The sequence below is a fragment of the Lampris incognitus genome, chromosome 14 (assembly GCF_029633865.1).
Source record: "Lampris incognitus isolate fLamInc1 chromosome 14, fLamInc1.hap2, whole genome shotgun sequence".
NCBI lineage: Eukaryota > Metazoa > Chordata > Actinopteri > Lampriformes > Lampridae > Lampris > Lampris incognitus.
In genome coordinates, this window is record NC_079224.1 from 11899078 (window position 1) to 11916935 (window position 17858).

Genomic DNA, 17858 nt, shown 5'->3' on the forward strand with positions numbered 1-17858 from the left:
CCTTGAACAACTGAATAAATCCCTTCCTGTACTGATGACGTTTCTAGAAACATAGACACCTTTCGGGATACAAAATTAATATTTCAAAAACACAAATACTTACACTTAACTACACTTCATCAAAAGTGATTCAAGAATCATTTAATTTCAGTTGGAATCTAAAGAAAATTAAATATCTGGGGGTTACCCTCACTAAAGGACTCTCTAAACTATACAAAGCAAAACTGGAGCCTATCCCAGTGCTCATTGGGCAGAAGGCAGGGAAGCACGCTGGACAGGTCGGCAGTTCAACCAAATCCCTCGAGATTTCAAATATGCATCAAATACACCAAATCTTGGGGAAATGTTTTTTTAGTAACAAATAATAACGCAAACAACAATACTGTAGAACAACAGAATCCGTAACAATTAATGCCTTTAATTAAATCGAAAGACGTGTTACACCGCTTATGCCGTTCATCTCAGCTGAGAATGGAGAAATGTCTGCCTTAGTCCTTCCCGAGCCCCCCCCCCCCCCCCCCCGCCACCGCTGAAGCTCTGAATATTCACTGGAGATTACGACCGAAGCTCCGGAGTCCAAGAAATTGTATTAGGGACAGCCCTAGTGTAAACAGACGGTACAATAGGGGACTGAGACAGCAGCCCTGAGGTGTGCCAGTCCTGAGAACTAATGTAGATGAGTATGTTTTACCTAATCTCACAGTCTGGGGCCTGCCTGTCAGGAAATTAAATAGCCAATTACAGATAGAATTGCCCAGACCAAGACCTCTGAGTTTCAACACCAGTTTGGATGGTACAATTGTATTAAGAGCAGAGCAACATTCAGCACGGGTATTTTCTTTTCAAGGTGTACTAAAGCAGTGTGCAGAGCAAGTGAGTTAGCATCATCTACAGATCTGTTGGAACAGTAGGCAAACTGTAATGGGTCATCAAGGGTGGCAGGAATGTTACGTTTTATATATGATATTACCAATCTTACTGGGCACTTCAGAATAACACAGGTCAAAGCAACAGGTTGATAAGGCAAGAGACAGGTGTTTTCTTCGTCACAGGCACAGTGGTGGCTTTCTTGAAACAGTGGAACCACACACAATGACGGATAACTGAGTGTAACGTGCCTCGAGGCCATGGGAAGGGATGTCATCTGGGCCAGTAGCTTTATGGGCCTTAACGCTTTTCAGCCTCTGTCACCTGTAGATCTTCATCAGATGGGAACTGTTGAAATCAAATGTTGAACTCATCAATAAAAACTAAGATCAGGGCGTCCGGGTGGCATGGCAGTCTATCTGTTGCCTACAAACACGGGGATCACCAGTTCAAATCCCTGTGTTACCTCCGGCTTGGTCAGGCGTCTCTACAGACACAATTGACCGTGTCTGCGGGTGGGAAGCCGGATGTGGGTATGTGTCCTGGTCGCTGCACTAGCGTCTCCTCTGGTTGGTCAGGGCACCTGTTGGGGGGGGGGGAACTGGGGGGACTAGCGGGATACTCCCATGCACTCCGTCCCCCTGGCGAAACTCCGCAGTGTCAGGTGAAAAGAAGCGGCTGGCAACTCCACATGTATCGGTGGAGACATGGTAGTCTGCAGCCCTCCCCGGATCAGCAGAGGAGGTGGAGCAGCGACCAGAATGGCTCAGAAGAGTGGGATAATTAATTAACCAGATACAATTGGGGAGAAAAAGTGGGGGGGGGGGGTCAAAAAAACCAAAACAAAACTAAGATCGAAGAAAAAAGGAAATTTTCCCAATTGTTTTGGCGAGAAGTGACGTCACCAAGGCCAGATTGTAAATAATTCACAGGCATTAAAGCTGAACTGCAGTCTTCCATGTGAACAAACAGGTTTGGGTGTCTCCCTACCTGCCGCCCAATGACTGCTGGGATAGGCTCCACCATCCCCACGACCCTGTGTAGGATAAGCGGGTTGGATAATGGATGGATGGATTTCACTCAGGCAGACGTAGTGGGTTGTCAGATCCCACTGGCTACGCTGACAAAAGTTATTACCTCCAAAGATGTTCATAAAATGTCACTTTTTAATATTTAGAGGTATACAATGTTTACATCAAATTTCAGTGCAGTGGCCTGGAGAGGATTGGCAGTCTAAGTTGCAGGCATAGTCAGTTGACTTCTGTGTTGTGAATGTCATGTGGACATCATGCTTCAGCTTCAAATGAAATAAAGCTCATCGAAATCACTCAACCCTTCCATCTCTCTCACCTACCCCCCTCTCCCTATTGACCCGTTACCTCCATCCTTGCCCTCTCCCCTCCTTGCTTCCCTCACTTCCTGTTCTCCAGGATGTTCTATGATGAAGAGCTGGAGAGGTCGGACAATTTCTACAACAGACAGCCCCTGATCCTCCAGCTGTGCTATGCCCTGTACAACATGCTGGTGGCCCACTCGGAGATGGTGTGCTACCTGGTCATCATCATCAACCACATGGTGTCGGCCTCCTGTGTCACCCTGGTCCTTCCGATCACTATCTTCCTCTGGGCCATGCTGTCTGTGCCCCGGCCTAGTAAACGCTTCTGGATGACTGCCATCGTCTACACTGAGGTACTGTAAGTTTGTTGTGTGTGTGTGTGTGTGTGTGTGTGTGTGTGTGTGTGTGTGTGTGTGTGTGTGTGTGTGTAAATACATAAGGTCTAGAGAAAACAGCAGGGTAACGGCATTGATTATATCCAGCGATGGATTTTGGACTCGTTTCAATAATGCTTTTTGCCCATTTTGGAAATAAAAGCAATAAGGCATGATACAAAACGATACCATAAAATAAGAAAAGGTAAACATTGTTAATCCCATTAAGGAATTTGTTTTGTGCAGCTGCAAGCAGACTCACAAAAGTGGAAACTGATATATGCGAGAAACAACAACAATACATTTTCATTCCAACCCAACACAAAGCTCCAGCCAGACAAGAGAGGAGTAATCAGTAAAATCAGATGGTGTAGTGTTGGGTTCGAATAAAAACCAGCATACACATGGCCCTCCATGGCACATGAATGTAAACCTGTGAACAAGATTATCTGTATTCTAGAAATATTGAATGAACTAATGTGACACTTTTCCCTCAGTGCAATTCCCATTTTGTGTGACTACTTAACACAAAGTGAACTGTCCTGATGTGTTGAACACTGATTTCCGTATGCATTCATGTCCTCCCCTTCCAGGTCACCATTGTCATCAAGTACTTCTTCCAGTTTGGCTTCTTCCCTTTCAACCAGAACAAGGTGGATAAGAACAAACCCTACCACCCTCCCAACATCATCGGCGTGGAGAAGAAAGATGGCTATGTCCATTATGATTTGATCCAGCTCCTGGCCCTGTTCTTCCATCGATCCATCTTGAAGGTACCTACAAACATAATACATAATATCCGCATAAGGCAAGACAGCTGACGGTTGCAAACCCCGCCAGAGCTTTCTCGCCTGTTTCTCCCCTACTCTGTTTACCGCTCCTGCTTCTGTCAGGTTTGAATTAACACGAATACTAATGTAAAGGGATCATCCATAGGGTCAGAGGTTGTTAATGTAAAGGGATCGTCCACAGGGTTAGTGGTTGTGTCAGGAAGGGCATCTGATGTAAAATTTTGCCAAATCAGTATGCAAATTGACAAGACCATACCGGATCTGACAAGGCCCGGGTTAACAACGGCCGCCATTGGTGCTGTGACCTCACACACACAGGGTACCCGATGGGAAGCGTAAAATCCGCTGTGGTGACCCCTGAGAAAAAGGGAGTAAGACGAAAGAAGAAGATTAAATGTAAAGGGACAGACCTCTTTTCACTCTCAGTAAAGAGTATTTTCAGCATTAACGTGGGTGTGTCCAGTATGTATTAGTAACAATACACACTAATAACATCAGTAACTGTGTCCATGACCCTGACCACATGACTGTTGTGACAAAAAGAAATACTACGCAACTCCATGTCCCGCTAGTTTTGCTTACAAGTTTATTCTGCTCTCCAAATTACGTTTTGTTACGACTGCACTGCAGTCCATTGCACACTCAAAACTAGCAGTACTTTTTATCTAGCCCCAGGTAAGAGAGATGCTCTGTTTGTGCCCAAAACTCATCTACTCTTAACACTCCTTTCCTAGTGTCATGGTCTGTGGGACGAGGACGACCCCAAAGGAAAAAAAGAATTCCCCCACCCTGATGAGTCAGAGGACAAAGAGAGGGAGAAGGAGAACGAAAAGGAGAAAGAGGAGAGTGTGAAGGATCCTGTCCCGGCGCAGACCCGTGAGAGGAGAGACTCCACCCACACCTTGAGGTCCATCAACTTCGGCACCTCCATAGACTCTGTGCACGTGCAGGCACACTATCCCAACCAGCAGACGTACCAGCGCCGCAAGAGCTCCAGCGGAGGGTCCCACCGATCCACCCACTCCTCTGCGAGGTCCAAGAGAGGTAAAAGGACCGGTGCTGATGTCTGTCTTCTTGGTAGCATGATTGTTTTTTTATGACTGATGGCAGCTCAAATCAAAAGACTAGTGAAGTGAATATGTAAATGACCCCCTTCAAACCTCAAGTCCCAGCTACTCCAGTCGAGCTGCTCTGTGGCCAACAGTGAATCACAGCTTGATTCCCAGTTGCAAGTGTGCCCATCAGTATAATTGTGAGGCTTTGGATCACTGAAAACAGTCTGCACAACCAGCAAAGTCCCTCTGCGGATAAAGAAAAGTGTAAACACAAGTGTTGCAGTTCTAATGTGTACAAATGTTGAAGCGTTGTATTAGATTCTGAAATTTATTTTGATCGGTTCCCTTACTTTCATTTCTTCTAGTCTTCCGTTATAACACCAGTACATTTGGGCAAACAGTTTTAACCCCTGGGCTTAGTCAGAGTTGTTCTTCAAAGAGGAAACAGTGGTACACTATGAATAATGATGTACCTCCTCCATCTGAATCCCAGGGCTCATCCTCTCACATTTTCCTGTCTTGTGTTTCATTTTGTTATGCTGTTTTGATATGTGCTCTATAATTAAACTCTATAAATACTTAATGTTAGGCCAATAACAGCAATAGCAGTATATTTATACTCTTAAACAGTATGTAACATTTGGGGCGTGCGGGCAGTGTAGCAGTCTATTCTGTTGAATACCAACATGGGGATCGCCAGTTCGAATCCCCGTGTTACACAATTGCACGTGTCTGCAGGTGGGAAGCTGGATGTGGGTATGTGTCCTGGTCGCAGCACTAGCACCTCCTCTGGTCAGCTGGGGCGCCTGTTCGGGGAGGAGGGGGAACTAAGGGGAATAGCGTGATCCTCCCACACGCTACGTCCCCCCTGGTGAAACTCCTCACTGTCAGGTGAAAAGAAGCGGCTGGCGACTCCACATGTATCGGAGGAGACATGTGGTAGTCTGCAGCCCTCCCCAGATCAGCAGAGGGGGTGGAGCAGCGACCGGGACAGCTCAGAAGAGTGGGGTAATTGGGGAGAAGATGAAAAGATTTTTAAAAAAAAAAAAGAAAAAAAGACAACGTTTAGACAAGGGATATTCCATCACGCACCTTGTTGGACCACCTAAGCTCAGTGTCTGGTATGAATTAAGGACTTATATTCCATATCTTCCATGCACCCTCTGTCTTCCCCAGCTCTTAGTCTTATATTATCTGTTAAAGACAAATAACCACAGAAAATAATCTTTAAAAACACAGACAACAAAACAAGGATATGCCAAAGATATGGAAAAGCTGGTAATACAGGATGAATAATAATATGCAAAGATGGTAGATAACGATAGTAGAAAATTTGCATGGGAAGGAGAAACTTTTAAGTAAACAGAAATTTAAAGCTGATTTACTCCTTCTCTTGTCTTTAGTGTAGGCTTTCTAAAGGCCTTTAGATCACTGCTTCAGGATCTCAGACTTAGTCAGCTACAGGTCTTGCCATGGCTCATTTACCAGAAATGTAAATGGTCTCCACAGGAAGCACCGCCTCTCGCAACAGCAGCCACAGGGACGGCAGCGAGGCCAGTGTCCAGCAGAAGAGCCGCAAACAGCTGATAATGGAGAAGCTAAGGGAACAGCTCATTAAAGGAAAGGCTTTCGCCGTCAAGCGGTATGACAGTGTACTTCAAAACAAACAACTTCATTTCTAGAGGCAGCCGTGTTACTTACTCAGCAGCTTCTCTAGTGGCCAACACAGAATGTGCATTTACCCTTGGCACATCTTTGGTGTGAATGACATTGACTGTGGGTATGGACAAGGTACATGTATGCTCAGCAGGCTAATAGAGCTAGTATCATCAGGGGGCAGGATAGATGATCAAATGTGTATACAGAAAAGTAGTATACATGCTTATTTGACTGACAGTCCTGATGTTTATTCATTGGACAGTCCTGATGGAGATCTTTTGTAGATTGAAATGTCAGCCTGTCATTTGAGTCCTCTATACTGGTATTACACACAGTCAAGGCTCAGCGTTTTTGGTTTTTACCTATTTTCAACGAAAAATACACAGATTTTTAAACTGTTTCCATGGATCCAAAAGTTGTTCCTGTTCGTGTGAAGTTATGTAACAGTGTCCTCTTGTGGCGAAATTCGGCATGCTGGATGGCTTTGAAAAATAAAAACCGAAAACGCTGCGCCTTGCACACAGTGTATGGGATCTTTTTTCTGTATACGTGCTCAATGGATGTTCCTTTATAAATTAATATTAATGAAAATTGTATGACAGCAAACTAGGAGCCGTGCTGGGGACTGTTGTGACTACATCGCAGATCGAATGAACGAGAGGTGTTTAATTCACCACCCACAAATCCCTATTATCTACTGTCTCTTGTAGAGCCTTTGAAATCTACCTGCCCATTCGCCAGTTCTTCTATAACCTGATCCATCCCGAGTACAGCGCCGTAACAGATGTCTATGTGCTGATGTTCCTTGCTGACACGGTTGACTTCATCATCATCGTGTTTGGATTCTGGGCCTTTGGCGTGAGTCGTAAGACTATTACGTTAGATTAAACGGCCATGAAACTTAGCGCACCACCATGAAATTGTTTGCCTTTATGACTAAATCCAATCAGCTTCCTTCAATCCAGGAACAAATTCAGATTAGTTCCACATCCATCATAATGAAAGCTCATGTCCAGCGTCTCTTATCCACTCCTGCAGAAACATTCGGCTGCAGCAGACATCACCTCGTCCCTGTCAGAGGACCAGGTGCCAGGGCCCTTCTTGGTGATGGTGCTGATCCAGTTTGGGACCATGGTGGTGGACCGGGCCCTCTATCTTAAGAAGTCTGTCATGGGGAAGGTCATCTTCCAAGTCATCCTGGTCTTCGGCATTCATTTCTGGATGTTCTTCATCCTGCCAATGGTCACAGAAAAGTAGGAACACAGTCTTAAAATTGTTTTTAGATATTTTTTTGTCTTAAATGCAAGCACAAGTTCTTCCATCATCCTGTTCAGATTTCTAAATTTCTCTCTAAAGAACTCCTTCATTTTAAAAAGGGATATATATGAGTTGCCCTAGTTGCGCAACCACATAGCAAATACCTTGTTGACTTAGAACCAAGCACAACTTCCAGGTTTCAAATCTGGCCTAGGACCTTTGTTACATGTCTTCCCTTTTCTCTCCACTCCACTCTTCCTGTCAGACTTCATATTCCTATCCAACAAATGTACAATTGCCAAAAAGAATGTCTGACAAAAGAGTGATACATGACATCTTCCATCAGTCATAGGCCTGGTCCAAATTAGGTCCAATGAGAGTTGGAAAGGCTGTGCCTTTATCTGTAGCAGCAGACAGTTTTGATTCTTTCTTTGGTTTGTAAACCATCTACTTTCTTGTATTGTTTGTTTGAAACTTTACAGATTGTTTGTACTGTCACTGGAGGGGCACTTTACAGACAGTACTTAGTACATAAATGGCATTCATGTAAAACATATCGATGTCTTCCTTCTGCCGTCTGTTCAGACTGGGTGTTGCCTCTGTTCCACTTGTAGGCGTTTCAACGAGAACACGGTCGCTCAGATGTGGTACTTTGTCAAATGCATCTACTTTGGCCTGTCGGCCTATCAGATCCGCTGTGGCTATCCTACCCGCGTGCTGGGAAACTTCCTCACCAAGAGCTACAATTATGTCAACCTCTTCCTGTTTCAAGGGTGAGTTATTAAGGGAACGGGGACTGCCCTTTCTGGGTCTTATTACAGTGTCCCCAACTTTTAAGTCTAGAGTTAAACATGTTCATAAGGACATGGATGGGGACAGACAGAATGAGAGTGGTTCATTGTATGAGAGGTCACATAAACAGGATTATTTATTAAAGGGGGAATCAGCACTGGTTATACAGTAATCCTATGTCTAGGTAAATTTGCTTGATTATTTGTGAGAAGTAAGCGCACCCTTAAATGAGAGAGAGAGTAGAGGTGTGTAAATAATGTGATTACAGTGCTTCTTCCCATGTTCTGTAATCCTCATAATTCATCCTTTTTTAGTATTGCTACCTCATTGTACGCTGACCCAGTGCACCAGCAGGCTCACCACACCATCCTTACACTGCAGCCAGTATTTATGCAATGCTTGCACTTCATACACTCACTTGTTTATTTGTGGAGAGGAGGATCTGACATCTTGAACTGTCCCCTTCATACCATGTGTGAGGGCCTGTTGTCTTTGTACCGTGTGAGTTACGAAGTCATTGTGATGTCCCTGCACTCATACTAATACCACTGGCAAACATCTCTAAATTGATCGTATCTGATTTTCCTGAGCCCAGTAGTTTAACTAAAAGTTAAACAAATAACTTTAACTAAAAAACTTTTGTCTCCCAGGTTCCGCCTGGTTCCCTTCCTGACAGAGCTGAGGGCTGTGATGGACTGGGTTTGGACCGACACCTCTCTGTCTCTGTCCAGCTGGATCTGTGTGGAAGACATCTACGCTCACATCTTTGTCCTCAAATGCTGGAGGGAGTCGGAGAAGGTCTGACTCATGACAGGGCTTTTGTTTTCGGGGAGGCCTGTGTCTGTTATCTGTCTGAAGTGACCTAAGGTTTATTATTCTGGAGGGCCAAAAGTTCCCCCAGAAGTTTCCCAAGGCTCTTTTTGCCTGTTCCCCCAGAAGTTTCCCAAGGCTCTTTTTGCCTGTTTCTCACAAAGTTTTGAGCACTTTGTTCCAGCGATCAAGACAAAGTCCTTCCACTCTTCATCATAAAGTCACTGTTGGCTTAAAGACAACAGAAAGGAAAAAAATATCAACAGCTGTCTGTACATACAGGGTTCATAAAAAACCTGGACGAGTCAGTGAATTAGAAAATACTATTAACAGGCCCTGGAAAAAAGGTTTTGAAAATTAAAACTTTGGAAAAGTTTTAAAACTGTTTAACATAAAAAAAGAAAAGAGTAACAGCAGGTGGAACTGTTGTGGCCGTGAGTGTTAGGTGTCTGTCTGTTACTCATTTATTGCAGAGTGGCTTATAAAAAGTGTTTGAAATATAGACTGACTCTGACATCTTACACTATGTGTACAACAGTATTGAGACACCTGGCCATTACACCTACAGGAGCTTTTATGACATCCCATTCTAAATCCATAGGCATTAATATGGAGTTGGTCCCCCCCTTTGCAGCTATAACAGCTTCCACTCTTCTGGGAAGGCTTTCTACAAGATTTTGGTGTGTGTCTGTGGGAATTTTTGCCCATTCATCCAGAAGAGCATTTGTGCGGTCAGGCACTGATGTTGGATGAGAAGCCCTGGCTCGCAATCTCCCTTCTAGTTCATCCCAAAGGTGTTCGATGGGGTTGAGGTCAGGGCTCTGTGCGGGCCAGTCAAGTTCTTCCACACCAGACTCACCCAACCATGTCTTAATGGACCTTGCTTTGTCCACTGGGGCACAATCAAGCTGGAACAGAAATGGACCCTCCCCAAACTGCTCCCACAAAGTAGGAATCGTAGAATTGTCCAAAATGTCTTGGTATGCTGAAGCATTAAGATTTCCCTTCACTGGAACTAAGGGGCCTAGCCCAGCCCCTGAAAAACAACCCCATACCATTATCCCTCCTCCACCAAACTTTACAGCTGGCACAATGCAGTCAGGCAGGTAACGTTCTCCTGGTATCCACCAAACCCAGACTCGTCCATCAGCCTGCCAGACAGAGAAGCGTGATTCGTCACTCCATAGAACACGTTTCCACTGCTCCAGTCCAGTGGCAGTGTGCTTTACACCACTCCATCCTCCGCTTGGCATTGTGCTTGGTGATGTAAGGCTTGCATGCAGCTGCTCGGCCATGGAAACCCATTCCATGAAGCTCCCGGCACACAGTTTTTGTGCTGAAGTTAATGCCAGAGGAAGTTTGGAACTCTGCAGTTACTGAGTCAACAGAGCGTTGGCAACTTTTATGCAATATGAGCTGCAGCAGTCGTTGACCCCGCTGTGTGACTTTACATGGTCTGCCACGAGTTGCTGATGTTCCTAAACGCTTCCACTTTTCAATAATACCACTTACAGTTGACCGTGGAATATCTAGCAGGGAAGAAGTTTCACAAACTGACTTATTGCAAAGGTGGCATCCTATGACAGTACCACGCTTGAATTCACTGAGCTCTTCAGAACGACCCATTCTTTCACAAATGTTTGTAAATGCAGACTGCATGGCTAGCTGCTTGATTTTATACACCTGTGGCAATGGGTCTGAATGAAACACCTGAATTCAGTGATTAAGAGGTCTGTCCCAATACTTTTGTCCATATAGTGTATGTCAGGTTAAAACACGGCACCAACTAAAAAAAAAAGTAGTTTCTTTTAGCTGTGGAAATTAAACTAAAAGCTTCAGAGAAGTCATTGAAAACCAATGGTGAAAAAGTGTCTGAACTCTGTATACAGTATGTATCTGTATTTAACAATGAACAAGTTCCTTGTTTTGCAGAATAATATGTAAAAGTAAAATTTGGCAGAATCACCCTTTAAACATTCTGTATTCTTTAGACTGTTCTGGTGAGGATTAGGGGAACTGTCATCGGGGATTGTGCAAGGCCAGGCTGGCACTGAAGTTTCATATATCAACAAATAAACATATCAACTATAATGCACTCAGATTATGTTCACCTGCTCTGCCATGGGAGACCTTGCAAACGGGCACAGTAAATGATCTGGACCTCTGCAGTAGATCCAACTTGTTCACTTGCAAAGGAACGTCAATATTTGCAAGTCGTTAAGTGTCCTATTCAATCCTAAAATCTTATTTTTATCAAAATGATGGAAAATTTTAACCAGCCAGTGGAGCACTAGAACTCCTTGTTTCCAATGCAGTGTCACCTGTTCAAGGGATTAGACATTAGAAACAACATCGTTAAACAAGGCAGAACACCCCACAGATGCTAAGAAAATGACACTCGGATAAAAGAAAATTAAATTAAATTAAAATTTAAAAGAAATTTAGCAAAATACTGGAAATAAGATATTTTGCACTGAAAACTCACAAAATTATCTCATGAAATTGTACCAACCAATTTTTATTTATTCATTTATTTTACTTGAAGCTACAACCCTTAAGATTTACAGTGCATGCAAAAAAATGTCCTTTTTGATGCTTACTATCACTGGCGTATTAAAGACCAGCTAATCCATGAGTATCCGAACCATGAACGTCTTCATACTTGCTTATTTTTTTATAGTTCATCTCTATCATAAGGTAGGACTTTCCTCGTCATTTTTTTCTTCAGTGGATAACATTTTATGTCTTCACCATAGCAGCCAGCAAATGCAAAACAATCAGGCAGATCGCTATGAGTTTGAAGAAGAAAGCGAAGTCATGGCTAACAAGCATATGTGGCAGCAACAGCTCATACGAGACCTTTACCAACAAAATCAATAGCTTAAATCCAGGTTTAAACATGTTTTTTATTTAAAATTTATTTGTTTGTTTATATATATATATATATATATATATGTATATGTATATATATAATTTTTTTTTGAGTCACTAACATAACAGCATTGTGACTATATAATTTCGGCTGTATCTCTGGGACTCAGTGGCAGGGCTGTCTTAATGCATGGGCACACTGGGCAGTTGCCCGGGGGCCCCACGAGCATAGGGGTCCCATGCTAATCCATGTATGTTGTGACTTGCTGTCAATAAATAAATAAATACTATACTAAACTGTAAATATTTGTTATTGGAAAATGCATATTTAGCATGTGTTTTACTAAAGATAATGAACAATATTAATGTTAATTTAATTTAATGGACCATTTACATTTTTATTCCTGTGAGTGGTTGTGTAGGTAGGGGCCCCAGTGCACTGCCTATAATGCTGTGAAGACGGCCCTGCTCGGTGGGCTCAAACAATTGTGCACTTACCAGTTATCACCATAGGTGTCAGTAATGATGACCTTCAGGGTGGTAGCTCTATCGTCGCATCGAGATGGATCATTTTTTGCAACTGTGTGTTTGGAACTCTTCCGCAGAGGTACCCCCAGCCCCGAGGCCAGAAGAAGAAGAAGGTGGTGAAGTACGGGATGGGAGGCATGATCGTGATGCTTCTCATCTGCATCGTCTGGTTCCCATTGCTCTTCATGTCCCTGGTGAAGTCTGTGGCCGGAGTGGTCAACAAACCCCTGGACGTCTCGCTTAAAATCACCCTGGCTGGCTTTCAGGTAGAATCACTATGAGCGTGTATAAAGACCTAGAATCACTATGGCTTGTTTAAAGACGCTATGTTTATTATTTTGGCTTCCCTAAAGCGTAACCTGACTTATCAGATTACAGATTTGAGTGGCGCTGACTGTAACAAATGCTTTAGTTGTTGGTTGATGCCCTGCCTCCCTAAAGACTTGGCTCGCACTCCTCAGTAAATTCTGTAGGGATCATAATGAACGATGTCTACTGAAGGTGTTTGGAAATGGCATATGTCGACAAGTATGTTGTGTGTCTGCTGCCTTTCTGTTTGAATTCTTTGGATTTGTTGTTGTTGCACATCACTGAATGATAGATTCACAATTAAGGACAATGGATGAGGGGTTGTTTGCTACTGACACATTATAAGAGAAATACACAATACAGAACTGAGTCACTAGCCACAGAACAAAATGCAGTGTAACCTCACCTATAGCACAGAGCAGGGCGCACTGCTTGAGAACAGATTAATCCTCGATAAACGTCAGTTACACAGAAAAAAAAAACTGAGGACCTATGTACAACAGGAAATCTCTTCTGACCTTAACACATGCAGACCCTGTTTCCTGTGTCTACAGCCCATCTTTACAATGAGCGCTCAGCAAAACCAGCTGCAGAATGTGTCTTTGGAGGAATACGACGTCTTTTTGAAGGCATATTATGGTAAAGAGGTAAGTGTGCTCATGTTGTGTACTGCATACTCTGGATAAACTTTTAATTCAAACTTAAAGAAAATCCCCGCTGCATACTGTATACAGAACTGTACTGAAAGGGGTGAATGTAAATGATACTGATTGCATATCAAGTGCAGTACCTAATGTATTGTGATTTTACCAAGAGGTAAACTCTTGTCTCCTGGTTATTGATGGACATTGAAGTGTGCATGTGTTTGCAGGATAGTTTACTCTGTTCCACTCTATGCTTTTCCACATGATGTTGTGATTGTGCTGCTTTGCTAGGAAGCGCTGCAGTGGCTGGGGGGTTACACACCAGATGACCTGTGTATCGCTGAGCTCGAGGGCAGTTCTAACTCCTTGTGGACTATCAGCCCCCCCAGCAGAACCAACCTGATCAGGATGCTGAGCTCCAAAGAGCAGCTGCCCATGACAGTATCCTGGTCCATTCAAAGGTACGTTGCAGTAAAATGTTGAATGTGTATTTGTGGAGTGATTCCTATAGTGTGTTCTTTATCATGTAATAGGTTTCTTCACCTTCTTACCCTGATTGTGAGATCCTGTTATCTCTATTTTGTGCATCAGTATACACGTTTTAACTCATTGACTATTTTATGTCACTACACTGATGCCACCAGTTCTGTTCATGGTATTCAGTAATGATAAAATGTTTGCTGCTTTTATATCTCTGCTGCAATGCTGTATTAATAAGTATATTCAGACTACAGTGCGCTACACAAACTATTTAGCTAGTTGCTTTTCTTCATTACAAACATTGAAGAAATGTTTCCGTGGCACCTTACAATTTCATTTAGCAGACGCTTTTATCCCAAAGCAACGTACATCTGAGAGTTAATGCAACACAAGCAAGGGTCTAGTCAGGAGGTGACCAATGCAAGTAAGTGTCAAAAAAATTAGGTTCAAGTCTGATAGGACATAGGTGTCAACAGGCAGAGCACAAAGGCAATGTATAGGGTGCATAGAAGTGATTACTATTATTATTATTATTTTATTAATACCATCAGGTGTAGAGGTGTTCGAGAAAGAACTGGATCTTTAGCTTCTTCTTAAAGATGGAGAGGGACTCCGTGGATCGAATGGAGTTTGGTTACTCGTTCCACCACCGGGGAACTACAGAAGAGAAGAGTCTGGTAGTGATTTAGGGCCCCGTTGTGGCGGAGGTGCCAGGCTCCTTTCATTGGCAGAGCGTAGTGAGCGGGATTGAGTGTAGACCTAAACGAGGGAGTTCAGGTAGGTGGGAGCCGTTTTAGTTGCCGTTTTGTAAGCGAGCATCAAGGTTTTGAATTTGATGTGGGCAGCAACTGGGAGCCAGTGGAGGGATTAAACAGGGGGTGACGTGCCGTTTTGGGTTGGTTGAAGAACAGACGCGCCACCGCGTTCTGGATCATTTGCAGAGGTTTGAAAGTGCATGCAGAGGGAGACCTGCCAGTAAAGGAGTTGCAGTAGGAAATGCGTGACATAATGAGAGCCTGTACCAGGAGTTGTGCTGCATGCTGACACAGATGGGGTCTAATTTTCCTGATGTTGTACAGGGCAGATCGGCATGACCGAGCACTCGAGGCCACGTGAACCTTAAAGCTTACCTCATGCTATGAATGCACTCGGTGAGAGCATGTCTCCTCGTGTGTATTGAGCTCATGTGAAGGGATATATTCACTGTCTTCCATCAGATGTAGTTTCTGCACCGTACTCCTTCACTAACTATGAGGTGCCATTGTACCGTACCATGTCTGGCACTCTGTACTGTGACACTGTTAGTTGTCAGCAATGCACCAACATTATCAAGACAAGCTCCTTTACGTTCATTGTATTATATGTGGGATTCTGCTGGCACCATGTCTGACATTATGAGCGGTATTATTGAGTTAAATGGTGATTCTGCATCAAATTCAAAAAAACAAAAACCTCTGTATTTCTAAAATACCTTGTCAGCGTACCTTCATGTAACTCTTAAATTCAATTCAATTCAATTTTATTGTCATTAAAAACAATGTGCAGGCACATGTTAAAAATGAAATGGGGGCTGTGGCTTCACCAAACAGTGCAAGACAGATACAGACAAACACAGCAAACACAGTATAAGATATACACATATGAGGACCAAAAGCTAAAAATAAGTTTATGAAAAAGAGAAAAAAAAAGAGCTGGAGTACAAAATATTTAAAAATATCTACAGACATTCATTGGGTTGCCAGGTTCAGGTGGGCAACAGCTTGTGGAAAGAAGCTGTTTTTGAGCCTGGTACTGCAGGCTCTGAGGCTCCTGTAGCACCTCCCAGAGCGCAGGGGGGAGAACAGTCCATGTTTGGGTCGGGTGGGATCTCTGCTGATGCTCAGACCCCTTCGAAGGCAGCGTTTGTGATAAATGTCTTTTATGGCTGGGAGCTGGGTACCGGTGATATGCTGGGCCGCCATGACGATCCGCTGCAGAGCTTTCTGGTCTACTGAGGTGCAGTTGCCGTACCACACTGAGATGCAGATGGTCAGGATGCTCTCTATAGTGCAGTGGTAGAAGTTGGTGAGAATTTTGGGGGGTAGACGGGCAGTAGGGTAGTATGTTAGACACACCGCCGTAGGTCTATCCAGGTGTGTCATGCATTTTTGCGTGAATTCCATCTGAATTTCAGCGTTTTCTTATTCATGTCATCCAATAAGGAACCTCACTCTGGGAGCCAAGGCTGAAATGGCGTCAGGAAAACGGGTGAGATATCTGGACGACAAGACAAAGCAGCAGCTCAGCCAGCTCCTAAATGGAATCAGCAATGAATCAGTGTAAGTATACTGCTAAAGTATACTATAGCGTATTTTTCATCATTTTACTTGATCGGGTACTTTACAGTTGCTAGCTATAGAGGTGAAGCTCTGGGGAAGTGATAGTACAGTTCTCCTGTATTGGATAGAATCTATTCAGTCATGGAAGATATTTTGGGGTATGACTTTGCCATGTGCTTCACTATACTGTACCTTGTGAACATAAAAAAGAGTCTGAATTAAAAGAATGAATTGTTTTGCAGAAGTGTGCAGAGGCATGAGCCTGGGGTCTGTTGGAAGAAATGGACCCCACCTACATTGCTCATGTTGTTCTGCAGCAAAACGTAATAAAAAACCCCATAGGGATGGAGCGGGTGTTTTCCCTTGGTGACGCCCTGCTGTGCTGTGGTCTTTTGCAGGGTCATAAAAGATGTTTTCCCACGTTATCTGCGAGCCCCCAGTGAAGGTGATGCCAAGCCCGTTGAGCAGCTTTATAAAGGTCAGTTATCGCTTTGTTAAGGGCCTCCATTTTCCAAGAGCTCCCCGGCTTCAAAGTTTGTTTGTTGTTTTTTTTTTTTTGTTGGGAGTAAAGAATGGGCCGACCGTAGCTGTTGTGTAGCGGTTGCATTACTTGGTAGTGGCAAAGTCGAACAGGAGTGCTGGCATGAAAACGAGAAAACTCACAAGCTACTACTGAAGTTATGAGTCATCACAAGACACTAGCTTACAGTAGCTGTGCTTTGAAAGGTCAAATCTGTATTTTTGAAATAAAGATGAGTGAATTTGGGCATCCGGGTGGCGTGGCGGTCTGTTCCATTGCCTACCAACACGGGGATCCCCGGTTCAAATCCCCATGTTACCTCCGGCTTGGTCGGGCGTCCCTACAGACACAATTGACCGTGTCGGCGGGAGGGAAGCCAGATGTGGGTATGTGTCCTAGCCGCTGCACTAGCGCCTCCTCTGGTCGGTCGGGGCGCCTGTTCGGGGGGAAGTGGGGGCGGGGGGAATAGCGTGATCCTCCCACGCGCTACATCCCCCTGGTGAAACTCCTCACTGTCAGGTGAAAAGAAGTGGCGGGCGACTCCACATGTATCGGAGGAGGCATGTGGTAGTCTGCAGCCCTCCCCGGATCGGTAGAGGGGGTGGAGCAGCGACCGGGACAACTCGGAAGAGTGGGGTAATTGGCCAGATACAACTGGGGAGAAAAGGGGGGGGGGATTAGGGAATTTCAGGCAGTAAAATTGAGAACTCATTTAAATGGCTACAACACAAAGTTTTGTTTTGAGTGTTATATTTTGATGAGGTGTCAATGGTCATAATGCACCCCTTACTACTGCAAGTTATGAAGTGCTATTAAAGCCTTGAGTCATCTTAGGATGTTTATTTGTACTTTAAAGGATGGCGTTTGTGGGTGGGGTTTCCTGACCAATTTCAGGAAACAAAATGGATGCGGCGTGTTTTGGAAGCTTCCTTTTGTTTAAATTCGACTTCCCCCTAATGTTTGCAGGTGAGGCGTTGATGGACATAACGCTGTCCTTGGAGCGGGACAACGGCGACACCGACGAGATCCAGGAGTGGTGGATCGTCAACCAGACGGAGCCGGGCCTGATCGAAAAGAGGAACCTCAAGATCAAGTACCACGCAGGCCTGGAGGTCTATGTGTTCAGCGACAAGGTCAGCCCGCCCAGCCTGGGCTTCCTGGCCGGATACGGGTGAGTGGCCAGACAGGGATGGAGTCCAGTATCTGTACAGTCCCACCTGACAAGCATCAACCAATACAGACTCAGA

The 17858-nt window shown here is 44.2% G+C and overlaps 1 protein-coding gene across 1 annotated transcript in view; it reads left to right on the forward strand.

Moving 5' to 3' along the window:
• The window catches only part of LOC130124034 (piezo-type mechanosensitive ion channel component 2), a 125589-nt gene that overhangs the window by 104295 nt on the left and 3436 nt on the right, over nucleotides 1-17858 (forward strand). The window contains exons 39-52 of the mRNA XM_056293397.1: nucleotides 2298-2556; nucleotides 3171-3350; nucleotides 4103-4412; nucleotides 5933-6065; nucleotides 6793-6940; nucleotides 7121-7335; nucleotides 7954-8112; nucleotides 8782-8929; nucleotides 12418-12606; nucleotides 13204-13296; nucleotides 13585-13754; nucleotides 15975-16091; nucleotides 16490-16569; nucleotides 17578-17782. Of these exons, the coding sequence (XP_056149372.1) occupies nucleotides 2298-2556; nucleotides 3171-3350; nucleotides 4103-4412; nucleotides 5933-6065; nucleotides 6793-6940; nucleotides 7121-7335; nucleotides 7954-8112; nucleotides 8782-8929; nucleotides 12418-12606; nucleotides 13204-13296; nucleotides 13585-13754; nucleotides 15975-16091; nucleotides 16490-16569; nucleotides 17578-17782 (2406 nt within the window). The remainder of the gene's footprint in view (nucleotides 1-2297; nucleotides 2557-3170; nucleotides 3351-4102; nucleotides 4413-5932; nucleotides 6066-6792; nucleotides 6941-7120; nucleotides 7336-7953; nucleotides 8113-8781; nucleotides 8930-12417; nucleotides 12607-13203; nucleotides 13297-13584; nucleotides 13755-15974; nucleotides 16092-16489; nucleotides 16570-17577; nucleotides 17783-17858) is intronic.